Raw genomic sequence first — 25317 nt, 5'->3', positions numbered from 1 at the left:
GCAGTGAGAAGAGGATAAAAGCAAAAATAAAACGCTACATAGCTTCAGAAATACGGACACTCATGCACTAGCCTCAATATTGTTTGACAGTGGGGTGGCGGCGCTCAGGTGGCCCTTTCCTCCGCGCTTCACACGCCGGGAAGAAATTGCAAGGATTCAGAGGAAGCAACATTTCAGGCCCTCAGTGACCGATATAAGAACGATAATGAAATACGAATCTTTGAAATGACTCCTGATGTGGATAGGATGAGCAATGCAGCACTACCTGCTGTCGCTGCCGCTACTGCTACTGTTGCAGCTGCTGCTGCCGCCGCAGCTGCTAGTGGCAGCTGCAGCCCTATGTTTGGACCTGAGAAAAGCAGCTGCACCAGCTGTCGCAGCTGCATTGGGGGCAGGAACAGCAGCTTTCGATGCAGAAGATGGCGAGGAAGCGATTCGTCTCGGTGCCGCTGCGTACAGTCAGTTTTTGAAAGAGTCATCAGAGGAGGGGGCTGCCAGCAGTTGCTGGCAGCAAGTCAGCGAGCAGCTTCTGTTGCTGCAGCAACAGACACATGAAGATGCATGTAGCAGCAGGGGAGAAGCCTTCAGAGAACTGATTGCCTTGACTAGGATGAGGTGTATTTACGCCCGAAGCGGTCGCCCCTTTCCGGGGCCTGCTGAGGGCTGTTATCTCTTCCCGCATGAAGTCCCTTTGGACTGGATCGGTGTGTCGTACGTGTTGCCATTCTTATCTCATGGCTGTCAGAGTCTGAGTGATGCTGCTTACGTTATCCCTTCGCATACTTCTTGGCAATGCCTGCATCTCACGGGAAAGAGCAAATGCCATGTAATAAACAGGCCCGGTCTTGTCTCTATTTCCCTCATTCCTTTGTTTTGCTGCCTTTTTTGGCATCCTTTGTTCTCCACAGGTCTGTACGGACAAGCTGGCATCGCTGAAGGTGCTGCTGCAGTAGATGCAGCAGTTAGCCATCCATGCGTCAAGCTCAACAACGTGCTGCAGCAAGTGCAGCAGGCTCAGCAAGTGTTGCAATTTCAGCAGATGCAGCAGAATCTGGAGGGAGAGTGGAGCGAGGCATACGCTAAGCAGCAACAGGAGAATCAGGATCAAGACGAAGGCCTTGACACTTCCACAGAGAAGCTCGAGAGTGAATCAACAAGATTTCCAGGCGAAGCTGCCAAGATGATGGACTTGATGCATGCAGAAGCTGTCTCGCCTCTGGTGCAACTACGCCGGCTGCAGCAACAGCAGCAGCAACTTTACCGGCGGTGCATAGCACTGACTCGCCGGCAGACTGCTGCTTGTCAGCAGCATAGCAAAATGGATTTCGGAACTTTTGCTCTTGTGAGGGAGCAAATAAATCACATTGGTCAGTTCCTGCCGCAGTTGCTCCCGTGAGCGCCAATGCTTGCTTCGCCTCTTGGTGGTGCTGGGATGGCTGATTCTGGGAAGTTCGTGCGATGAAGAGTTCGACTATGCATCAGTGCTTCGGGGGCGCCTGGTGGGGACTCAGGCTGTGGCCCCTTTGTTCCTTAGTCTCCTGCTGCTGCTGTTGTGGTCGCCACTACTGCCGTTCCTGCTGCTTCCGTCATCTTCGTTTTTTTTGCTGCCACTGTTGCTGATTTCCGCAGACAATATCTGCTTCTTTCTACACAGTGCAGAGAGACAGCGGAGGACTGAAGAGGCTACTGTACGTCTCTCTGCTGCCTCCGCCGCAGCCACTGCTAGCATGCAGCAACAGCTGCAGCATCTGGAACATATGGGGAAGCTGCAAGAACAACTACAGCTGCAGCAGCTGCAAGGTGGAAACTACATGCAGCAACTCCTGCAGCAGCTGCAGCAAGGGTTAGAGGACTCCTTCGCAGTGCTGGAGCAGCTGAAGGCCTTTCACAAGGCTGTGGGTGAGTGGCTTGGAGGTACTGAAACAGTTGCTCTTTATCTTGTTGCTGCTGCTGCCGCTCTTTTCCTCACTTCTAATCGCAGGGTTTCTGGTGCGCGGCTGGGGGTGCTCGGCATCTTGTCGGCTGCTGCTGCTGCTGAGATGGCACTGCACCACGGGGGCATATCCCCTCTCCTCAGCCAGTTGACGAAGCCGCAGTACAAACCACGAGCTCCTGCAGCAACGGAGGAAAGTAGCAGTGGCACGCTGAACTTCTTGAAAGAAGTCGCCTGCGACGCAGGTCTTTTCGTTGCTACGGCTCTTGCTGGTGCTGCTGCTGCTTATGGGGTGTCTTTCGTGCGCTGGACTTGCTTGGTTACATGTTGCTGGGTGTGGTTGCATTGCCTTTTACACTACACCAGCCCAGAGCAACAAATGCAGCAGCAGCTGCAGCAACTGCAACAGCAAGTGTGTTGGGTCCGCGAGGAGCTGCATGAAGTGCAAGCAGCAGGCGACCCAAGAATGCAGGAGGTGCAACAGCTGCTGCAACAGCTGCTTCAGCGTGTTACATCCAAAGATGAAGAAATGCAGAGGATTCATCTGCGAGAAAGACACGAGAGGCAGTTGCTGCAGCAACACCAGCAGCAGCAGCAACTGCGGCAGCAGCGGCAGAGCTTGGCACGCCGTTCGCTACTCTGGACAGCTCGGCTGATAGCTCCTGTCCTTGCAGCGGCCTTCACCGGTGCAGTGTCCGTTGCTGCATGGGCAACGGCAGCAGCCTGGAAGCGGCTGGCCTCTCCGCTGAACTACTGGAGCCTTGTGAGAGCTAATGCGCATCCCGCAGCAAGTAGCAAGGCCAGTAGTGGCGACAGGAGCACCAGGGAGGCAGAGGGATCGTTCTTCCCTACTGCCCGATCCGCCAGCTCACTCTTGAAACGTGAGAGCAGCAGTTCCAGCCGCAGATTTATTTGGCAGCAGAAAGGACGCTGTACTGTACTTCCTGAGGGTCTACGTGAACAATCAAGGAAAAACAATGAAGACGAGGGAGAGGTAGCGGACCCGTCCTATCTGCCGCCAACTTCCAGCAGCAGCACCGACTCCGACGAGGACCGCCTTGATGCTACAGTTCCTTCTGATCTCAACGCTCCCGCTACTGCCGTGACTGCTGGCGTTTCTCCTTCTGCTCATGCGTTAGACATGAGCGATGCCGCTGCAGCGCAGTTCATCCCCAGCCATAAGGTCGCCACGAAGTGCCAGCCGCAGGATAGGCAAAATTGCCGTTTGCCTCTGCAACAGCAGCAGCAAAAGCCCTACGCGCAGCCCCTGCGTCGCAATCCTGTGCGCGCATGCCGCGTTGTGAATTTCGCTAAGTTGGAGGACCCTCAACACCCGGACGTTTTCATGAGAGAAGTCGTGCCAGTGAGAAACAGCAATTGTATGGCCCCTAAATTTATCGAGAATAAATGTGCCGATGCAATTGCACATACACTACAATGCAAATGCTCCACGCACAATCGTGTGCAAAATGTGTACAAATGTACGCGATCTTTATATACACTATGTAAATAGGCATATAGATATATCCTCATACTTGTCCATTGGTGTGTCTGGTGCAGCCCGAGAGGCTTAAGGCTCTGCAGGGCCAGCGTCGATGCCTCAACAGCTCCCCTTCAACAGAAAGCAGCGGTAGCGGAAGCAGCAGCATCAGCAGTAGCAGCACATCACCTGCAGACAGCTGCCGGAGCAGCCTGGCAGTGGCACAAACAACACCAGCAGCCACGTGCACAAAGAGGAGTGTGCCAAAGGCTTCAGCAAGCAGTTTATCTAATTACTGGAGGACCGACTCAGAACCTTTAAAGCAAGAACAGCGGCAACTTCAGGTGTCCCCACCATCACACTCCCGCAAAAGCCGCCAAAGGTGACTTTTTGAGCACGACGAAAGACAAAACTTTCGTTTTGTCTCTGTCCCTGTAGGATAGGTAAATCCGCATCACCCTTCCGGCGTTTCCGTCAACTTGATATCTTCGCTTCTCAGTTCTTTCTGCCTCTGAACTGTCGCTCTTTCCTTGTCCGTTTGCACTACTCTATTTCTCGTTGATGCCGCGTTCAACTTCAACGGTTCACGACTATTAGCCGTACAGTTAGAAAGGCTACAGGCAGCTACAGCTTCAAATGAAAACGGCAGCATTAGTAGCCAGAACAAAAAAAGATACGGGACAGCAGTGGCAGGAGCGGATGAAGCACCGAAAATAACGGCAGCCGCAACAGAAACTGTAACCGCATCTGCAACACCGTGGAGCTGCAGGTGCTGCTCACGAAGCTCCATCGGCAACACTTGTAGCAGCGACTGTTGGACCTTGGAAAAAAGGCGCCCACACTAACGGCAACAAGGGCGCCGCCAAGAAGACTGAATCAGGTGAGGCGGAGCAGCAGTCACAGAAAAGAATTGAGCCCAAGGCGCTGAACAGCGAAGTGCAGCCACGGAGGAAATCTCTTGATGAGTTTTGCCCTGTCTAGGGGATGACAGAAAGGCAACAGGAGCTGAGTAAGCTCCTGCTGTTGCTGCTTCTGCAGCTGCTTGTCGCGTGTCCGGAGCATGCACAGCAGCTCCAAGTCCCGCTCACTCGAGCGCACGCTCAAGTTCGAGCTGCCCAGCAAACACACTGCAGCCCAACCCTTGTCGCAGTTGCTGCTTTTGTTAGGGCTGGCAGGAGGGCCGCTGAGAGTGCTCTGCAGCAACGCGCGAGTGGTGCCTAGGCCTAGGCAAGTTGTGCCTGCTGGCCCATTGCTACCGTTCCCCTTTGTCCCGGTGGTGCTCCTGTTGGCAGCTGCTGAGGTAGTTGGTGAGATCCAAATGCCCTTAGCGTGATATGTCCACCCTGGCCGCGCGAACTCAAGAAGCAGCAGATTGTCGTCGGGGCCATGCTTCATCTTCACATCTGAAAAAGCATTCGGACGCGTTGCTCCCGATGCTTGGATAGAGTCCTCCAGAGCCACAGCTGTTTCATAGGCAGCAACTGCGTAGGCTGGTGGTATCCAGTAAGAAATGCCCCGCGAGTTGAAGAAACTGTTGGCCTGCGGCGAGGCCGTTACAACCACTAGACGAGACTCGTTGCTGCACGTACTTCTGTCATTGCTGCTGTTGTAGCTGCCACGAGCTGAGACTGCACAGGAAGAGGAAAGACGCATCTGCTGTAGCAGCTGTTGCAGCCTACGCAAGAAGGCAACTGGGAAGTTCAAGTAAGGGGAAGCAAGGGCCACTTGAAGACCTCTACATGCTGAGACATATTCGCCGTTTGCCGCTGTTGGTGCAGCTGAACCACCCAAAGCAGCAAGCGAGTTTGCGGCGATGTCATAAATTCTCTGAAGCATCCATTCTTGGCCTCTGAGAGGTGGGCGCACAAAGCCTGCCTGCACCGTCAGAGACACCAAACACATCTCATAATCCAGGCTACCAGTATTACTGTTGAGCCTGCTGTATCCAATGTAGTTACTGCTGCACCCCTTGCTGTTGCTTTCATCGTTGTCGCGGAAGTTGTTATTGCCATTTACACTCTTCAGGCTTTTGCTGCTGCTGCTGCTGCAACTGTTGTTTCTGGTGCTGGCAATGGCGTTTGTGCTCGTGAGGGCTGCTGCGAGTGAGTTCGCCAGGCTGCTGCAGAACATTTCGGGATTCGTTTGCGGTGGCTCTGAAGGGTTCGTTGGCGGCCACCAACAGACGGCTTTGCCCATTTGTACTATTCTTCCTTGAGTAGGCTCATGCTGCCGCCGCCATTGCTGGCTGTACTGTTTCGACGGCAAAAGCTTGAAGGAGTGCGCCTCTGCAGCAGCAATTAGGCTGTCCGCTGCATCCGCCAAGGCCCTAGACCTCAGGACAAAACATCTGTCTATTCTCTTCCCGAAGTATTCATCGCTTAGATTGGCCCCCGTTAGCAAAAGCAGGTCATCACTCACTAAGCACTTCATGTGCTGTGTACCCAATGCCTCACGCGCTCTATGACCCAAAGTCCTAAAAAGATATTTCCGCAGCAGTGCCTGCAGCCTGCTGAGGCTGTTGGTACTGCTGCTGTTACTGCACGTTAGGGGGTTGCAGAAGAGGGAGACTTGACATGTGCTGTTCAAAGACCCTACAGGGTATTCAGACAGCAGTGGCTGAAGAAGAGACGCTGGGCAGTCTCCTGCCCGGTCTGGCCTCGTAGTACGCAGGAAGTCAAGCAACAGCCTTACCTCCAGCTTCTGCTGCACCAGCTGCTGCTGCTGCATTCGCTGCTGCAGCAACTGCAGCATGAATCGCTCCTTGTGTCCTGTTCCAATATAAAGAGCCGACAGTAGCAGTCGACGGCTAGCCAAGCCAACTAAGGCCAGCACAGCCGAGTAAAAGGCCTGTGGGCCCCTCACAACACTGATGCAGCGAGGAGCCACGGGCACGCAAATCTCCTGCATTTCCGCAATAGCAGCAGCACCTTATGCTGGTGCTACTGCTGCTGTTGATGCTGCTTCTGCTGCTTGGTCTGGTGAAAGGAGAGAGCGCATGTAAAAAGCTGTGGAGGGGGGCCTGCCGAAGCCACGCGAACAGCAGCGGGAGCAGCAAAATAGGGATAGAACAATGGAACAGGTAGAAAATTTCTCCGCCAGAAAAAGGCAAACAACGCCCCTACTGCTGCCTATCACACCGCGAATGCTGCCGTTGGTGCTGCTCTTATTTTCCTCTTGATGGTCCATATTGCTTTGGGAACTGCGGAGCACTTCGCGTCGTAGTGTGGCCGGACAACAGTCGCTGCCACTGTGACACCACAGGCTCCTGCGGGCAAGCGAAAAGCAAATGGTCGCTGCAGAAGCTTGTTTGGATGCTGGCGCTTCGTCTGTTGCTGCTGCTCGGCGAGCCGCCATTGCCGCAGCTCCAGCGGAGCCATGGAAGCCGCTGGTGACAGAGCTGCTGTTTTTCCTTAGAGCCTTTTGAACTTATCGGGTAGCCTCCTCTACACTTCTGCATTGATGCATACCGATAACTCGGAGGAAAATCGGCACCCCATGGCTCTGACACAGCTCGGCTCCGTTGTGCTCACATCATGCGTTTATGAGAGCTCTTTTAATATTTTTGTTGGCTGATTTATGTATTAATTAGCGCGGAACAACTTTTAAAAGCCGTAAAGGGACAGCTTGGTTGCATACTTACAGTTGGAGCACCAGCCAAGGGGGCCCCAGTAGGCCCCGCGGTCTTCTAAAGTATCCGTACTGCCCTATACTAAGAGAAAATCTTAGCCGCATCAGCAATAGCAGCAGCAGAACCAAACTGCGACACAATCTATGAGCGGCTTTCTGCAGGAGCTTGTGTAAAGAAGTGATATACGTCATGAGGCTTCGGGCAGTTGGAGCTGTAGTGGAGGCTCGGAACCACGTCTTGTGTTTCCACTAGCTATACCCTACTACAGATACCTCTGCAGCTGACTGCTACAAAACTTGGGTCAAGGAGCAGCAAATATCACAACACCACTGGCAAGAGCTGAACGAACACCCGCAGCAACATCGACACCACCAGAGCGGCCAACGACTGCAACACCGCTAACGTCATCTCCAGTAGCATAAAGGTGCAGCATTTTTTATTTTCCCTTCATGAACACGGTGCTCACAGGTGCAGCAGTCAACGGAACAACTGCCACAGCTTGGCAGCAGCAGCGAGGGCATTATTGCTGAGGCATGCTGATTGTTCCCAACAATGGCAGAGCATCAGACTCAGTGCGAGGAGCTGCAGAGGCCTCCACAGCAAGAGGCCTGCTGTTGGAGATTTGAGCCAGTCACTGTGCTAGGCAATCAGGGGGTTGTAGTGCTGACTGCTAAGCGATTCCTTTTTGCTTCGCAGAAGATCAGCAGCAACAGCAGCTGCAGCAACGGAGGAGAAGAGAAGGATGGAAGTGGTAACAAAATTTTCTGGGAGGTTTCGCTGCAGTTCCCTCTTGTCTGTTGGACCTCAACAGAGCGATCCAAGAAAGCTGCAAAGGTCTTGCTCCTGTTGCTCCTGCTGCCGTTTCAGCTGCTGTGGCCAACGCTTTTGCCAACAGTTTTTTTCTGTCTGTGCATAGTGTTGCTTTGATAGCTGTAGCGGCAGTAAGCTTTTAGTGAGCTCCTGTATGACATGCATCCTCAGGCCCGCATATCATACGTGGCTCCTATGGCAGCAGCAGCGGCAGCCCCAACAGCAACAGTTGCAACAAATTCAGACGGTGTTTCATTAGCGCAATCTGTTGTCGTTGACTTCATGGGAGTCAGGGACAAGATGGATCTTTGTTGCCGTTCCCTCCAGACGCTCGCCTCCGCTGCGCGAACAGTTCAGTCCAGCAGCAACCTCGTAAGACGCGGACGTCGTAACTGCTGCTGCTCTTGCAGTCACTGCTACTAGAAGCCTTGTTGCTGCAGGTTCTGGTCCTGCAGAGGCTGCTGCTGACGGAATATTCGTTGCTGGTCTCGCCGCTGCCACTGTTGGTCTCCCTGCTGCTTGCGCTTGTAGCATTTATGCTTGGCTGTTGCAGGGGCTCCTGGTGCTGCCAGACTGTGCCGGAACGTGTGGATGGGAGCCATACGTCGCTGCCAAGTGCTGCTGCTTTTGCCATTGTTATTGATTCTGCTGCAGGCGTGCCCCTTGGAAGCTCCATTGGTGCTGCAGCTGCTTCAGCTGCCCCCAAACACTCTGCTGCGGGTTGTGCCGGCGCTCCTGCATCAGCAAGAGCTGTTGAAACAGCATTTACAAGAGAAAAAACATCAAGAGGCGGAGCAGGACGATCAGCAACGGATTCCAGAAAACATGACTGATGGACGGGCGCCAGCACGGAAGGAAGCTGCTGCTGCCAAGGTCTCATTGGGTGGCGCTCGGCAGAGTTCGGCTCATGATAAAGGAACAACGAATGCAGCAGCAGCAGCTGGAAGCCGTCCTAGGTATGTTTGATGAGGCACTGGCCTTAAGCTCTCACGTGCACTGGCTTGGAGCGCGTAACTGTCCAGGTGCTGCGCGCCAACACTTATTTTTGTTTCTACTATTGGTGTTCTTCCTGCATGTGCTGTTACCAATTCTGAGGCTGCTGGTTCTGGTTTCGGTGCAGTGCAGCATCAGCCTCTATGGCGTCAGCGACTTCAGCCGCAGTGGCTTCTGCAATCGAGCCGCCAAACTTGGAAAAGCTCCTGCAGAAGCAGCGGCAGCAAGAGGCCGAGCAGCTGCAGCAACTTCAGCAGCAGCTGCTGCAGGAGGATCCGGAACTGCGAGAACTGTATCAGACGCTCGTGGGGCCTCCCGAGGGGCTTCCTTCAGGAAGCAGTCAGAAGGGGCTCTCACCGAGTGAATTCTGGAAGCTGCATGAACAGCATCTGCAAGCGCTGAGACCGCAGCCTGCTCGTAAGCCACGAAGCGTAGACATTTAAGGCCAAATGATAAGCCAGAAGTCCTACGGCTTGTGGCCCATCAGCTGTTGTGGGATGCGTGGCCACAGCTCTGTGGCTGGCTTTTAGTGGGGGCGGAAGCATTGCTGGTGCGCTTTGCTCCTCGTTCTGTTGCGGCTGTAGCTGAGGGGGTATCTGCTTCGTTTTTGTCTCGGCCCCCTCATTACCATCTAGAGGGCCAGCAAGCGGGCCAAGGGGGAGGCGCGTCTGCGGAGTTGGTGGTAGACTGCAGCGAACAAATGCTCAAACAAATACTTGAGGAGGACACAAACATAAGGTTGGCCTACGAGGCCCTAGTCAGCACGGGTATGCTGCTGCTGCTGCTGCTGCATCTGATGTGTCTTCCATTGGTGCTGGGTGTGCAGTCAGCTTACACCCCCCATTGCTTCATCAGCTGTAACGGGAACGTTGGCCACTACTGCAAACACGTTGAGTATTTCTTTGTATCTCTATGAAGTATGATATAACTGTGTTTGTCGCTGCTGCTGCACAGGCCGCATGACAGCGGAACGTTTTTGGGGGCGCGTGTTTCGGTCCCGCTATTTCCAGTCTGGCATTGGTTTGCCAGAACGTCAAAAAGAAATGGACGACGAAGAAGCCTCTGCTCTAATTTCTTCATTTCTGAAAGAAACGGTGCTGCAGCTGCTGCAGTTGATACATATTTCATGCCACAGTGTACTGCTGATAAAGCAGTGCGGCTGCTGCTGTTTTTGATGCTTTGGTGCTGTCTCTAGTATTGTGCTACTTCCGGTGCTATTGCTTGTGACGTTTTTGTTTTCGTTGCTGCTATTGTTTCGCTGCTGAGGGCGTGCTGCTTTTGCGCTCGCCGATGTGTTGGGGTGACGGATATCAATGTGCTATTCGGCTGTTTCGCCCCTAGACCAGTCCAAGGACTGGCAAAGACAAGCCCATAGGCGCAGTTTAAAATCTTTTTTTGTAGCTGCAAACGGGCTTTAAGGACGCATTTGTGCCTATTTGCCCATGCAGGATGTTTGCATGAGCTTCCATATCTTGATTCTGGTGTGGTTCTACACAAAGCAATGCCTGTTTGTGTGGACCCAAATTTCGATTTGCATGAAGAATTATTTATTTCATATTCTTATGCATATTGCTCCCATTATAGTTTATGAGTGCGCGAATGGCATAACAAATGAGCGCATGTCCAGTGTACGCATGTGTTGGGTTCAGCTTGTCTCGTCGCGCGATGCCCTAAGCCTTCCTGGGGTTGATCGGACTCTCCTGTCTGACGCGGACTTGAGGGTCAGGGGCTTTGGACTGCCTGACGGTCTCTCGTCCTTAGCAGGCGATCTCGCCGAGAAGCCCATAGCTATGGGAGGAGCTACTGCTCCGGCATCTGCTGTTGCTGCTGTTGGCAGTGGCAGCCTCGTTGGCCGCTTCAACAAGCACTCGCAACGCCTCTTGCTGCAGCAGCTTCTGCAGCCGGCAGCAGCTGCGGCTGTCACCGGCGATAAAACAGGGCATAAGGAGAAACTGCAGCTGCTGGTGCAACAAGATGAACTACTGAGGAGGCAGCGTGGTGTCACCACTGGTACAGGGGTTCCAGCAGCTGATCCTAAGGATGCGGCCACCAGTAAGCCACTGCTGTTGGTCAGCCTTAAGTGAGCAGACGTGCGCTGTTTGAGATCAATGCAGGCCTGCTGGTACATATTACTGCTGTTCTTTGCCGGTTCAGTTGGCTGCGGAGTACTGGAAGAGGAGGCGCCGCTATTGGCGTCCTTGCGGCTCGAGGAGCTGGAAGTAAGTCGAGTGCCGTGTTATTACCTTGAGACTCAGGACCCAAACTATCTGTGCAATGGCGTTTTGCTCAGAGTCCAAATTCTTACACGAGTATCACCTTACTGTGGAGTCCACTGCCCCTGCAGGATGCTGTTCCCGCCGAGCATCAAACTCTTGAGGTCAGCAGGCGGCAGTTGTACGCTGCAGGGGCTCGAGTGTGGCGGAGTTCTCCTTCACGTCCTTATGAAGCTTCAGCAAGGCCTCCAACCACGGCTGGAATAGCACTTCACAGCTTAGCGAAAAGTGATAGGAATCCAGAAGGCGCAGCAATAGAGAAAGGAACCGGATGTCTGCAAGTAGCACAGGAGGTGGCAGCCGCTGAAGCATGGCTTTGGATGCAGCGAGAAAAGGCGAAAGATCGAAACAAAGGAGCACGACAAACGGTAAGCGAGCAAAAGAGACGAGCCTGTGCGGGTAGTTGACTCTTGCCTTGGGCGCGGGTCTAATGGCGGCTCTCTTGCCTTTACTGGAACATCGGAAGAGACTGTCTAGAGCTTGGGTCCTCAAAAGGCAGCAGACGTCATCAAAGATCAGACCTGGCTGATGCTCACAGGCGGGCCAAGGCTCTGCTACTGTGTACTTTACCTTCCTGGCGTTTGGCTGAAATGCCATGGAATGGACACTGCTCCTGTTTGCAGGCCGAAGAGGTGGCCGCGGTGTACGAGACTGGCCGCTACATGTTCGTCTTCAATACAAAATTATGTCAAAAGGATAAAGCGGCGCAGGTGGCCACTCGTAAGGCAACAATGCTCTTCACCCCTGTAGCTCTGTTCATGTGACTCCCCTGTTACCTTATAGGGTTACAGCATCACAGCCGCTGTCTTTTGAAAGGAACAAACGTAGTAACCAGTGAACTGAGCAGTGCATTTTGTGGTATATAATCATATTTTCTCTAAGGCGCCGTAATGTACTACCGAATGGATCATCTGAGGAGGGATTTTGGGCTCATTTGCTCATTTGCTGACTGAGCCGCCGTTGGTGCGAGCGTGAGGCGTATAGCTGCAGATACGAAGGGAACATACATAGCACGAATATTTCCGTGGCCTTCACTTGGCTTGCTGCTGGTGGCTGTGCGGGTGTTCATAGGTCTTTAAGAGAGCCCACCGTGCACTCAGTCTATATCCCTTTATTTGACTGGCTCTTGAATTTGCTTTGCTTATTTTGTCCTTTTCAGTGGCTTTTGCGTATGCTTTTGCCGCGTTGCCTTTCCTTGTTTTGGTGCATGCGCTTGCATTGATTTGGTGGTATGTTGGCTCAGTTGACTACGAGGCTGCGACAGTCAACGCTGTGCGAGCTCAGCAGGCGCGCGTAGGCGAGTTGCTGCGTCACTTTTACAACACAACTTTGCCTGAGGTGACTCTACACATCAGGACAACCCCATCGCTGCCTTATCTTTTCCTGCTTTGGCAGAAGCTGCTTCACTGGCAATGCCGCACCTATGGCTTGTTAATAAGTGGCCACGTATGACATATTCGGAACTGAGAGGTCTTATCTCCTGGTCGTTACCCGGTGTCAAGAGAACTTACCTTTGTCGTTTGATATTTATAGGACAAGAAACGGATACGACTCATACAGGCCCTGGATTCCATTAAGGCCGAGCTTGAGAATTCCCAAGTAAGCTATGGGAATGCCTCCCCTGTGAGCAGCGTGTTTTTCCCCCGAGGGCTTGTGCAGATCGTGCGAACTGGAGAGTTGGCTGCTGTCCGTGACTGTTGACCGTTGTCTCTTGGCTTCATGCTGAGGAGTATTTCAAGTGCATTGCGTTTGTTTGCTACTTTAATGTTTCGTGCGTTGGTAAGCTCCCTTCCGCAACAAGGGTGCCTTCGCATCGTTGAGAATGTAACGTTAGGGGCAATTGCATGTGAGACTTAACGGGCAGAGCACACATGCAGGCCTTGCTTCTTAGGGAAGCAGCTGTGACTGCAGTTGGTGAATGACAGAGAAAGGCAGGGAAACAAACAGACAGAAAACAAAAGATAGGAACATCTGTACAAAACAGATAGGCGAATAAATGCAAACAAGTACAGTACGGTTGGGTGGAGCGCAGCGTTTAGTGGCTGCATGGTTTTGACCGTTTTTGGCTCTTGCAACAGAGTATATCTGTTCAAATCGATTTTGTCTTACATCTCTGCAGGACATCTCAGGAGGCTTCACGGGGGCGGCGACGAAGGCTCTGAGTGCTCCCATAGTCGAGCAAATCAACGCAGCGCGAAGGCACGCTCACAGACTACAACGCTTACTACAGGCCGCCAGGGAGAAGCGAGCGACCCAGCAGAGCCGGCAGGCAGCGCAGCAGCACCACCACCATCACCAGCAGCCTGTATCATAGACGCAGGCAGGTGTGCGCTCAGGTGTTCAGTGCGTACTGCTCAGCTTCACTTGCTTTGCATTCCCTCGTTGTTTGTGTCTTGTTTTTTTAACTTGCTGACGCTGTTTACTCCAAAGATGTGGCGTCACACATTAATTTTCTATACAAGAGACAATAAGCGAAGGCCTCCCTAATGAGTGCGCTTCAAGCATTACTAGTAAGCACCCAAGCCGAAATTTGTTCGGTATGGATCCATCTGGAATCAAACAACAACCCTCAATTGGCAATGCAAGCTCTATGGTGTTGTGTAATGAATGTGGGTCTGGACTAAAGTAGAACAAAGTGACGGGTGGACTGAACTAAACATAGTAATGTGTCGCGAGACAACGCGTGATAAAGCTCAGGAGGTGTACAAGTATGGCGCAAGAGGGTCCACGATTGTTTTGTGGACATGATACTCAGTGGCGGGTGGACTGAACTAATCACGATGGTGCGTTGCGAGACAACGTGTGATAAACCTGAAGAGGTGTGCAAGTACGACGCTAAAATTCATTGGAACAGTAGTCTAGGCACAGGACAGAGAGCTTCTCCAGGACCGAGCACATCACCTTTGAACGAAGATGAAACTCCAGCATGCTAGCGAGGAACCACCGTTCACGCCAGGCTAGCATGCTCACAGCCAGAGACGAACGAAAAGTTAAGTGTGCGTTCTTAGCAACTTGACCCTCTGCTTTGGGTAGGAACTGGCTGTCGGATAGTCACTACGGCAACTGAACTGCGAACTGCCCAAAATATGAGGTGATCAGGCAGGGGATTGACCAATGGGTGATTAGTTTATCATTGGCCCTAGCAAATACAGCTTTGGTCGAGCGAGGATTGCAATTTACACTGCTACAAACACCTTCAGGAGTTAACTGGCAGCTGATGTCTCAGCAGTCTTCTTTGCGTCAGATCTTCCAACTTCTAAAGTTCACCTATTTAGTGTAGAGGCGGCGAACAAGAGAAATACCTCCAAAACTGAGTGGGTGGTACTTTACTTCCCATAAAAAACAACTGGTATTTGCGTTTCTCGCCGACGCAAATTAGAACAGAAAGAGGGGCCGTTCTCTGTATGTCCATGCATATTTTTCCTCTGGTTTCGTTACTGCTTGTTACGGGCTCTGCCTTCAGCCTACTTATAATAAACGTATGAGATCAGAACCCTTCTCATCTGCTCTTTAACTCCGTAATGCTCCGCATTCTATGTTTTGTATCTTTCTACAATATACGGCTTTGGTTAACTACGTTTGTTACGCTTCATCTCCACACACAGACACAACAGAACCGTGGAAACCCTTGTAATTGCTAGACTAGTACCGCGTGCAGCAATAACTGCTACCTGTCACCGTAACTATCTAGGAGCACTACGCAGGAAACGCCATCTAAAAGGCGACTGCTGTTTTTATCGGTGATATGCGAGGCACAGTGGTTCCTAGCTGAAGGTGGTTGCAGCGCTCGGTTATCTAACGCAGCCCCCGCGACAGCTGGATCATCCCTCGCTGCTGCGTAGCAGACTTGACTAGCTGCAGTTCACTGGAGATAACCACAGTGAAACTCTCACTGAGGCATACGCACGTGGTGCATAATGTACATTCCAAAAACGTGCGCGCCAGCTGTGCCTCTACCACATCTTGCGGTATCTGTACAAGACACTCCTTGAGCCCTAGCTTGCGGAGTACGTCCGAGGTTAACGGTAAACCCGAACTCGGGATATGAGAAGAGTGCAGACCTCTTTGTTGTTTCAAGGCAGAAAACCGTTCCATAACATACTACTACACAACCAACAGCAGACACCCACCACTTCCACCCAGCACTCCGAGACACCTTGTGCTGAAGTTGGTTTTCTTCAGGTCCCACAATGTTGTCATATGCCCAACTCCATTTGCGTAATATTCCAACTGTTGCTTCTCAAGCTCACTTAACGTTACCATAGCAGCGTTTCCTGCTTTCAAATATGCCGTTGTGTGTGCTGGTGGCCTCTGCTGGCGCTAGGACGGGTTGTTATTTGGTGTGACAATACTAACACCTTGTACAGGCCTATAAGGGCATATTTAAATCTTTAGCTACGTAGGGAAAACGCTGCTGCATTTTGATGGTGCTATGCCGCAGTGGCGGCCAAGCCCCAACCTCGCCTCAGGCGTTTTGCAGCTGCGGCACTTTCTTCCGTGGGGACGTAACTTCGCTCCATCCATTGTGTGCTTTTTGTTGAGAGAGTAGCTGGTGTTTTAGCAGCATAGAGCAGAAAGTGTGCTATGCTGTGTGCCTCGTCGGCTCCACTGCAACGAGCCTCCTCACGTTCCGCCAGGACACTGCTCGTTCGAGACAATGGCATTGTTTGGGGAGGAGAAGCGTAAGTGAAATGTGCCGACAGAAGGACGGTTGCCGGTTGTCTTACACTGGATGGCTTCGGAAAGCTGGACTTTTTCATCGAACTGAGTGGAGTGTACATGCGATCTGGATAGAGCGCGACACCGTGGAGAGACTCACTAGCCAAGAATAACTATTTAAGACGCTCTTGTGAACGATATCTTACTGGGGTTGTTCGTACAATCTGGGTGGTGGCGGCATCACTTAGCGGCGTGACTGTGACATTCGTGCAGTTGCTGAATTGGAGGCATTCGTGACGCTTGCACGCAATGATCCTAGCATTCTCCACAAACAAGAACTCTCCTTCTTCAAAGAATATCTCTTGTCATTAGGCGCCAAGATTCCTGATCCTCTGGCAGAGGAACCAAAGGAAGAAGTTCGTCAAGTCTACGTGTATTTGCAGAACTAGCAGAAGCTGTCTGTAGGCTTATTGAGCTCTCAGGGCTGCCTTTTTGCAGAATGTTATGCGCTTTTGCCGTTGATTCTAGTACGTATGCTGTCTTTTTTCAGTCGGAAGAGGAGCCTTTCCACGTGGAATCGCTGAATGATGAGGAGGTTGTCGCGCCCGAGTCGACACCACCCCCAGCCCTAGCACCTGCTGGAGAAAAGGAGCTTACAGATGATGATTACGAAAAGCTTTCCAAAGCAAAGGAGGCAGCCGCAGAGGCACTTGAGGTACGTGCGTCCAAGAGTGATAGTGGGCATTCTGCAGTCCATCTTCAAAATCGGGCAGGTAGATGCTGTGACACAAAACACTGTGGTCTGAGCATTTTCAGGCAGGCGACCTCAATAAGGCCGTCGAATCGTATACAAAGGCACTACTTGTTGGAAATCCTACAGCACTTCTATACACGCGCAGAGCTGAGGTTCTGTTTAAACAGAAGAGATATGCAGCAGCAGTCAGGGATTGTGATGAGGCTCTCAAACTGAATCCAGACAATGCAAGAGCTTACAGAATTCGCGGAACTTCCAACAGGCAAGCAACAGCACGGCGCAGTACGTATTAGTGCACTTGCCCCACCAAGAGTTTCTAGCCACTGACACGAAATCGGGTTATACAAATGTCCTGCATCTATTCAGGTACCTTGGGAATTGGAAACAAGCTCACAGCGACATAGAGATGGGACAAAAGGTGCGGTACGATTCGCGGTTTACGCTTCGCAGCTGTCAACTTCATGGTAGGTACACGCTGCAAGCTGTGGTTGCGAGTATGGGATGAGTTTCCTACCCGCAGATTGACTACGACGAAAACATTTGGGACATCCAAAAACTTGTCGAGCAAAAGTACAAGATAATTGAGGAACATGAAAGATCGGTTCAACGAAGGAGAGAGGAGGTAAAGCTACAGATCACTGGTCTGTTGAGTATCAGTAGCTAATGGTGATGAATAATACAGGAAACACGGGCAGCTGCCTCCATTCTATTTCTCAGAAGGAGAGGAGGGAACGCGAGAAACGGATACGCGAACAACGAGCCAGTTCGCAAAAAGCGTACGAGGAACAGAAAAAACGTGAAGCAAGTGAGACATTTCAACTTCGTCCACGTAACGCTGCAAGGATTGAGTTTACCCAGTTAGTTTGAAGAACTGAGCAGGGCATGTAGGCACCCGATTACTTCGAACATGAAATTTCATGAACTATCGCGGTTGCATTTTGTTGGAACCTTCGAGGTGGTGTTCCTGGAGGATTCCCGGGTGGAATGCCTGGAGGCTTTCCTGGCGAAATGTCGGGAGGATATCCTGGTGGAGCCCCAGGAGGAATGTCAGGTAGTATGCCCGGAGGGATACCAGGCGGCGTGCCTGGTGGAATGCCAGGTGGCATGGGAGGCCTAGGTAAGCTGAGTTACATAAGAGCTGCTTTTGCGTATGGAGGCGTGTATTGAGACTGGAGAAGGGATGTCAGTTGTGTTTTTTGCAGGGGGATTACTAGGTTCCGTGAATGATCCTGACGTCCAACAGGTGTTCTCCAATCCAAAGGTAGGAAAGTGGATTGATTTAGGATGATATCTGACGAAGAGAGATTTTCTAGTGAACCGTGCTGCTGTTTGTTTTTTCTTCAGATGATGGCAGCGTTCCAAGATATTTTGACGAATCCAGGAAATATGGCAAAGTACAAGGATGACCCGGAGGTCGCAGATGCTATTTCTAAGTTAATGCGCAAATTCGGGGGAGGAATGGCTGGAGGATCTGGTATTCCGCATTGATGCAGCAACAAACGTCCTACGCTTAACTCTACGGTGCACATATTCAAGTGCCTGTAGCTGTTGTTCAATGAGTTACACACAACCATTAAAGTTACATGTCTGTTTGCGAAACGCTTTGCCACGCAAGGAAATCTTGAAAACATGGCTTGGCTTGTGTTCATAAGTGGATGCCAGCTTGTTAGGTCGTAGTTTTCCAGAGCGCAGTTGGCTTTTGTTTTACTGCCATCCTCCGAGGCGTTGCCCTTCGCCCTACTCGTTTTTGTCCATGGTGCATGCACACGCCATTTAGTGTAGATTGACTTTACCTGGAAGGGTGACCATCCTCTCCAACCCTCGCCACGGGCGGCGGATTCAGCCCAGCGAGGAAGGAAAGACCGAGGTCCGCCTGTAATTTCCATGGAGAGTCTGATATGAATTTAATGCGTCATGGACTTTTCCTACGGTATGTTGGAGAGTCGAAAACATATTGAAGCTGGAAAAGTGCAAGAGAAGAAGCGCCGAAGTCGAAGAGATACAGAATGAACCTGTAATCAATAGAAAGTACAGTTGCTTTGAGGGATGTGTAGGGTGCTGGCTTACTCTAGTTGCGTCACTGTATCGGCGAGCCATAGTTGCTGTAGACGATGGATGGTGAAGCGTATTATCTCCGATTTAGATCGCTCTATAAGACTTACAAGGTGCGTTGACAGCAAGATACTGAACCAAATGAAGCCGCTCATAAAGAGGATCGCCAGGCCTGGAGCGAATGTGAATGTCGAGGTTTCTTAGCTTAGTTGACTTTCGCATCTGCCTACTCATGCCTAATGCCAGCGTGATGCTGAGATGAGTTGGTTTCTTGCAATAGTAGTACAACAATCCGCCAAGGATGGCCATGGCCAACGCTCCGCCGACCTGAGCACGTACGTTTCAGTTACGGGGCTTCACGGCTCAAATAGGGAAGTTTTCCTACATCTTGAACAAAGAAGTGGGCGATCAGCGAGAGAAAACTGTATCCAGCAATGGAGAGGACTCTTGGCCTCGACTTCTCGAACTCGTCACCCTCAATGGGGATATCCTCAGGGCCGCCCACGAACATTGTGAAAATGGTGTGGCAAATTTGTACTGGAGGATCTTTCGGGGCGCGATCTCAAGTATAAGTCAAAATCTGACCAAATGGCATGGAAAAACTACACTTGTGGACAGGATGCAACGATGGACCGCGCACTATGGGACAACTGTCTGTACACTCAAGCGAGTCGGTGACCTCGAAGTTGTTGCGCGCGGGGCAGGTTTATTTATCCCCATCTCTAAAATGCTCCTGACTCTTTTGTTCCCACTAGAATCGTTCTGAATTTTCCGATGTCTCCCATCTGCCATAACGTTGCATTCCCGCATCTCCAGACAGAGTCGCTGCAAGCGGCTTCCTGCGCTGCCAATATGAAATTCATGTAGGCACCGTCGTCCCTTGAGAAACCACAGCTTTTTAGTCTAGCGCAGCCAAATCCAGAGTAGGCGCTCTTTTTCTGTATGATGAGTTCCGAGCACAAACACGATCAGCCCTAGCATCCCGCGCACATTCAACTCCAGTCGCGTTTGGCCAGAGCAGAGGGTATTCCTAGATGAAATCAATGCTGGCTTGGTGCTTTTCCATGGGCGCGGTTAGTCTGGAAAGCAGAGAGAACAACCCACTTCAGTGGAGAACGTATTTCATGTGTTTCTAACAGTGCTGAGGTCACTGACGACGTTCCATATGAACTCTCTCAATAGTTTGCACGAGGCGGCTTGTTCACGTCACTCTAAGTGCTGTGCCGCGTTGTCTCATCAATGGATACAACGGTTTTCAGGGCTTTTAACGAAGAGTTACATTTTCCCTTCTAGTCTAGAAAAGCATCCTGTGCCCAGTGAGCATCACCTGTAGAAAAATTTACCAGTGCTTCTTCGAAATGTTCGCTACTGGCCAAAAACATCGAGAGGAAGATGCCTTGGAGGACGCTAAACCTTCTCTCGGCAGAACTTGTACACTGGACAGAGCCACAAAACGCTCAAAGCATCCAACAGAAAGAGCAGACGGTAAGAAAAACGGCGCCTCTGAGTGCCATTACTGGGATTGATCTTGTCCAGTGCATAGTTTAGAAAGCTGAATCGTGCTTCCCTTGGCAGTACGATATGCAGTGGCGCAAAGAGAAGAGTCTGGAGAATACGTCGGGTAAAATCATTCATAATTCCTTATTATTTGGGCAGACAAAACTATCACACAGTACTTCTGCTGTGCTCTGGAGCGTCTCTAGTTTATTTGGCCATGAATAAATTGCGTCCCTAGGGTTCAGCATACTGCACAGATACCAGGAAATGCTGGTTGCGTCTTGTAAAGACCGCGGAGATCGCTTTCGTCCACTCTACTGCTTCTGCGACGTTATAGGTCATAGAAGAACCAGGCAGCCTCGAAGTTCACACACGCCAATGAGAAGAAAATCCGAGGTTCGCCAGTTAATTCAGTAGCACCATACAACACAGTTTGTCCCTTTCATGCATGCTTGCGTAGGCATTTGCCTACAGAGTCTGAGTAGTGTGTGAACTAGGCGAAGTCAGAGGAAAAACGAAATATTCCCTTCTTGGATGCCGACTGGTCTTGTGTTCATGGAAGTGGACTGTTTCTTTTCAATGCGCTACTGAACAACAGGAAAGTACTCTCTTTAAACAGAAAAACGAATGTACGGATGGCCAGGATCAGCTTATGAAAGGCCGCCTGTGCCTGAAGAACCCAAGATTTGCAGCATTGAATTCATCCGACGGGTGCCCGTTCGCAGTCACTCCGGAACGCATAGTGAGTTCCTTTGCGGTGAACGAAGGTGAAGGGGGTGCTTGCCGGCAATGCACCTCAGGAAAGTATTGTGCTGGTTGCGTGGGCGTTTCGAGAGCTTCTCTTAGGAGTGTGCAACTGTCAGTGCAGGTATTTGACAAAGTGATTCAAGGAGTCATTTACACGAAAAAGGTGACTCTGCGGAATCTTGAAAGCGTTGGGAGGCGCATGAGATTAGAGATCGACCCGAAAAGTCCGTTTCGAATTTCCCTCCCAAAGTACCCGGGAGGTGGCGTCCTTCTGGATTCACTTGCTGGCAGCTGCGGCGAAGAGCAAGCGACCCCACATGTCTCAGGAATTGTAGCGACTGGAATGTCCGTTCAGGTAGGCACACGGTGCAGGCTGCGCAGTTGTTTCCGGTATGAAGTACAGAAGAGGTGGGCGAGACAAATCTGCAATGAAGCCACTACAAGACCTCGAGTACAGGGCCTCTTGTTGAGTGAAAAGTGCTAGACATGGATGTGTAGTTGTTCTTTCTTAATGCGCGCTGCTTGATTTTCCTCGTCAGGCAAGCACTCATTTCAAAAAGGCGCTTTCTCACTTGCTGGGTTGATGGCTTTATAGGTTTGGGTTTCTTTCTGCCCAACACCTTCCGCACCGGAGGCAACGGGCCTGCTGGAGCTCCACACCGAGAAGGGCGCATTCGCAATACCGGTAACTGTTCCCCTCTGCATTTCAAAGCTGCACTTCATGAGCGGTGTAGTATTTTGGGATCGATGCGGCCCCATTGCTTCCCTATATGCTCTGTAGAATGTGCATCTCAAATCATGCACAAGCAAGAATGAGCACATTAGAGCAACAAACTCCATCGAACACTTGTGACGTTTCACTCCACAATGCTTTCTCCACCGATTGAAATCATTTCCGGCGACGCCGGCGGCGGACACAAACACTGCCTTGCTCCATTTCTAGTGGCCTTTGTTTGATCTCCCAAAATGTTCTGCAGCTTCTAGCCCGCAAAGAGCCCCCTTCGTTGCTTTCTTTACCTCGAGTGTTAGACTTTGGCGCCGCGCGCCCGGGAGAGTCAGTTGTAATGGAGTAAGAATTTCTACTGAATAGCACAACACGGCACATCGCACGCAAAGATAGCGCTATTCACAGCTTTGTTAAACTGGGAAACAAAGTTGTTTCCTTGGCAGGGGCCTGATTGCCAGGCAGCTCAGCATAAACTCCTCGCCGAATTTGGATTGTCGCGCTCATAATCAGGCTTGGTCCCTAGGAGTTTTCGTGATTTTCCTTTCCTGAATTCTTTCTGATGAGAATGCCAAGGCTAAGCAGAGTCAGGGGACGAACTCTGACCACTGCCAGTTTTGTCCCAGGGTTAAAAGAGCAGGGGACCTCATTTCGAGGCTAGATTTTGATCTGCGAATTTCAGACTGTGTCTGCAAAATGAGGGAGGAGAGGGGACTGTAAGGGCTTTAATATCTCCACATGCTCCGGGCGGAAGCAAGGAGAGAGCTGCGTCGCGTTGCCCCTTTTTATCCACAAAAAAACAGCATCAAGAAGCAGCGCCTCTTGCTCTTAAAGAGCCCACAAAAGTGCCTTATACTGGGTGGCCGGCGGATTGTGAAGAAGCATTTACGGTGTTGAGAAGGGATTTCTTGTTGGGTCGGGGGGACAGAGGGGCTTCGCTGATGTTACGGTTTACTCCAAGTAAACCGGGACTGTTCGCTGCGTCTTTGCAACTCATATCAGCAGCCCAAAAGGCTTCTGATGGAGAAGAGCTGAACATCCTTGCTACAGTTGAACTCCGCGGGTTCGCAGAGGCAGCTGCACTGACCCTTAAAGAATTCTGTGGCACTCAGTGGCCCTCACACCTCCCTTTTTTCTTTATGCCTGGGCTCTGCGTCCTGCCAGGGCTAATGGCAGCAGAACCAGTTGCTCCGAAATTCGGTGGTCATCCACACAGTGCTTTTAAAGCAGAAGAAGTAACAACAGCAGCTTCAGCAGAAGAAATTTCAGCAGAAGAATTGGCACCAGTGGGCCGTAAAATGGACGATTCTGTTTGTTTTACCGGAGCTCAGATCTTCCAGGCCATCAAATGCCTACTACCTCGCATCATGGACTTTGGCTGTTCTCTGGTAGGCCATTGTAGCGGAAGTCTAACATTTTTGGCATGCCGTCTACTGCTTTGCCTGTCATCAGAGATCAGACCAAAAAAACTTATATGCCGTACCATTTACTTGCTTTCGGTTATCTCGCAGCGTGGCGGCCCCCCTATCTTCCGTTCTGTCGTGCTCTGCAACGAAGGGCAGCTACCCATACATGTGGTCTGGCGCCACGCTGCAAAACAACAAAGAGCATCAGCCACAGCACCACTAGCAGCAAATGACATTTCAGAACTGTGCAGTGCATTTTCTGTTTCGCCATCGGAGGCTGTCATTCCCCCAAAAGGAAGCCGCTCCTTTTGTTTTGCAGTGAACCCACGGATGCTGCCGACCGCGCTGCCAGATAGCCGCAGTAGCAGAAGTGGGTTATTCTTCTTCGAATTTTCTCTTTGGGTAGGTATCATCTCTCTGCTGATGCACCCCGTTGATTTCAGTCTTTGCTTACATTCCATCGTGTTTCCGAAATCTATTCTCTCTCTTATCTATACAAAAGTGTTTTTCGCTTTTCTCTGCAGATTGTAAATGTTTCTTCCCGCGCCCTCCTCTCTCCGCAAGCCATTACGTGCCCAGAGAGTGCCCAGGGCCTCTCACCCATGAATGGGGTGAAAGGAGAGATTGAAAAAAATAACGCAGATAAATGCGAAGACATTGACACAGTTAAAAGCAAAGAAAAGGGAAAAACTGCGGAAGAAGACCCGACGGAGCTCAAAGTGCGCTGGACACCCCTCTTTGCAGAGCCGGATTCAAGATGCCATAACGCTGAAAGGGGTGGAAAGCTGACGCATATGGAGTGTTTGGAGGCTGCGGCAGAAAAATACCCTAAGGAGTGGAAGCTGCTGCGGCTTCAGCAGCGTGTCAGAGTGACTCAGCCAAAGGTGGTGGCCTTAGGCATTGCCACCGCTGGAGACAAGGCGGAATCTCCCATCACTAAACGTATGAGGCCGTGCGCAGTACAAAGTGTAGTCTTTAGGTTTAAGAATGAGGGGCTCGCTGACGTCTTCCTGTCTGTGCACCCTAATTTTCGGGCACTGAAAGTACGCTGGAGAGGTGCTAACCACAGTAACGCAAGTAGTGAGCTAAGTGGCCCCCGTACAAGAACAACGAACTGCACCAGCAGCAGCGGCAGCGCCTCCACTGGAAATGAATGGGAAACTGCGTGGCTTCTTCGCGTTGAAGAGGATGAAATCGAAGGACTTGAGAAAGAAACAGATGTGGCAAGTTGTTACCTTTGTCCCTTCATTTTCCCCTTTCTCTGCTTACCTTGCTCTCGTGTTTTTTTAGCTTGGATACATGACCAGTGTTGAAGATGTTTTTGATGGTTTCCTTCAGATCTTTGGACAGAGCCCTCAGCCTTTTGGCTACTTCTGTGTGGCAAGTAAAGAACAACGCGTTGTCCCTCCAGGAGCGAAGGGGAAGCTTGCCATGAGGCTGCTGCCGCTTTGCTGCGGTGCTATGTCCATGGATGTTCCTCTTTCCGTGTTTCCACTCAAAGAGACGGATGTTCCGTCGTTGGTTCCTGTCTCCAATGCAGCAGGAGCCCCTTCAGCAACCGGTTGCGAAGAACAGTTACGTTTGGTGTTCCCCCTTTGTATTGAAGTATTTCGCCCTCGAGTGTCTCACTTTTGGCCTCCACAAATTGATTTTGGGATGGTGAGTCTCCTTGTGGCCTTTTAATTGATACTGACCTAGTTTCATGCTTCACCAGGTACAGCGAGTCTAAGCGGCAGCAACGGCAGGTGCACGTGAAAGAGTAGCAGCACCAGTACAGCAGCAGAGCTGTAGTGGAGCGGCTTGTCTGTTTCTGTGAACATGCCCGTGTTGTGCTAGGTGCGCGCTCATACTCGGACTAGTCGAGCCCTCCTCGTTCGCAACACTTCTCTAGTCGCTGCCGCTGTTCGCCTTCGCTTCGCAAGTGCTGACGAGGTTTTTTCCCCAGCAGCAGAACGCCTTGGGCCTCCGGAGGATGATATGGTTGCCGGAGCTTTTCCTTGTCATTTCAGTTCTTCACTTATCAGAGCCCCAAGTGAGGAGCCCGAAAAAACTGTAGACAAAATCATGAGCACGGCAGCAGCAACAGGAACGGCAACGACGGAGGCTAAAAGTGCCGGAACCAGAGCGCCAGCAGCAGGTAGCGCTGAAATCTGTGAGGCACAATCCTGCAATCCGTCTGCAACGGTGCGCTGCTGCACCAAGTGCCTCTGCGTAGACGAGTCTTTGCTTTGCTGCGAACCTTTTCTTCGTGACCCACTGAACGCAGCAGATGCTGCTGCAGCTGAGGCCGAAGCAGCTGCAGCAGCTGCAGTTGATGCTAAGGTTTCTTCTGATTCAGACGGTGAGTTTGAAGGTGCGTGA

General features: G+C 51.3%; 5 protein-coding genes across 5 annotated transcripts; 4 read left to right on the top strand and 1 right to left on the bottom strand.

Moving 5' to 3' along the window:
• Positions 1–253: 253 nt before the first annotated feature.
• ETH_00014250 (uncharacterized protein) lies at positions 254–3799 on the top strand (the record flags this gene model as incomplete). The annotated part of the gene is made up of 4 exons (XM_013377816.1): positions 254–704; positions 909–1367; positions 1630–3296; positions 3494–3799. 4 exons carry the CDS (start codon positions 254–256, stop codon positions 3797–3799), a joined length of 2883 nt encoding a protein of 960 aa, XP_013233270.1.
• Positions 3800–4310: 511 nt separating this feature from the next.
• On the bottom strand, positions 4311–6320 carry ETH_00014245 (phosphatidylglycerophosphate synthase, putative; the record flags this gene model as incomplete). Its single annotated transcript, XM_013377815.1, has 1 exon — positions 4311–6320. The coding sequence occupies one exon, from the start codon at positions 6318–6320 to the stop codon at positions 4311–4313; it is 2010 nt and encodes a 669-aa protein (XP_013233269.1).
• A 1273-nt stretch (positions 6321–7593) lies between these two features.
• On the top strand, positions 7594–13431 carry ETH_00014240 (Chromosome III, complete sequence, related; the record flags this gene model as incomplete). The annotated part of the gene is made up of 13 exons (XM_013377814.1): positions 7594–7875; positions 8023–8223; positions 8506–8807; positions 8972–9261; positions 9429–9611; positions 9799–9938; positions 10494–10896; positions 10999–11063; positions 11189–11485; positions 11741–11837; positions 12361–12455; positions 12651–12716; positions 13237–13431. The coding sequence occupies 13 exons, from the start codon at positions 7594–7596 to the stop codon at positions 13429–13431; spliced, it is 2616 nt and encodes an 871-aa protein (XP_013233268.1).
• Positions 13432–15774: 2343 nt separating this feature from the next.
• On the top strand, positions 15775–18018 carry ETH_00014235 (58 kDa phosphoprotein, putative; the record flags this gene model as incomplete). The annotated part of the gene is made up of 10 exons (XM_013377813.1): positions 15775–15799; positions 16050–16192; positions 16327–16491; positions 16593–16792; positions 16897–16948; positions 17051–17152; positions 17248–17335; positions 17486–17647; positions 17733–17791; positions 17875–18018. The coding sequence occupies 10 exons, from the start codon at positions 15775–15777 to the stop codon at positions 18016–18018; spliced, it is 1140 nt and encodes a 379-aa protein (XP_013233267.1).
• Positions 18019–20706: 2688 nt separating this feature from the next.
• ETH_00014230 (uncharacterized protein) lies at positions 20707–25317 on the top strand (the record flags this gene model as incomplete). The annotated part of the gene is made up of 9 exons (XM_013377812.1): positions 20707–20821; positions 20943–21181; positions 21422–21511; positions 21804–21895; positions 22233–22938; positions 23062–23358; positions 23481–24176; positions 24247–24615; positions 24793–25317. The coding sequence occupies 9 exons, from the start codon at positions 20707–20709 to the stop codon at positions 25315–25317; spliced, it is 3129 nt and encodes a 1042-aa protein (XP_013233266.1).

Source organism: Eimeria tenella, genomic scaffold (assembly GCF_000499545.2).
Source record: "Eimeria tenella Houghton genomic scaffold, Eth_scaff63, whole genome shotgun sequence".
NCBI lineage: Eukaryota > Apicomplexa > Conoidasida > Eucoccidiorida > Eimeriidae > Eimeria > Eimeria tenella.
Note: the sequence above shows the minus strand (reverse complement) of the source record. Positions and strands in the feature narration are given on the sequence as shown.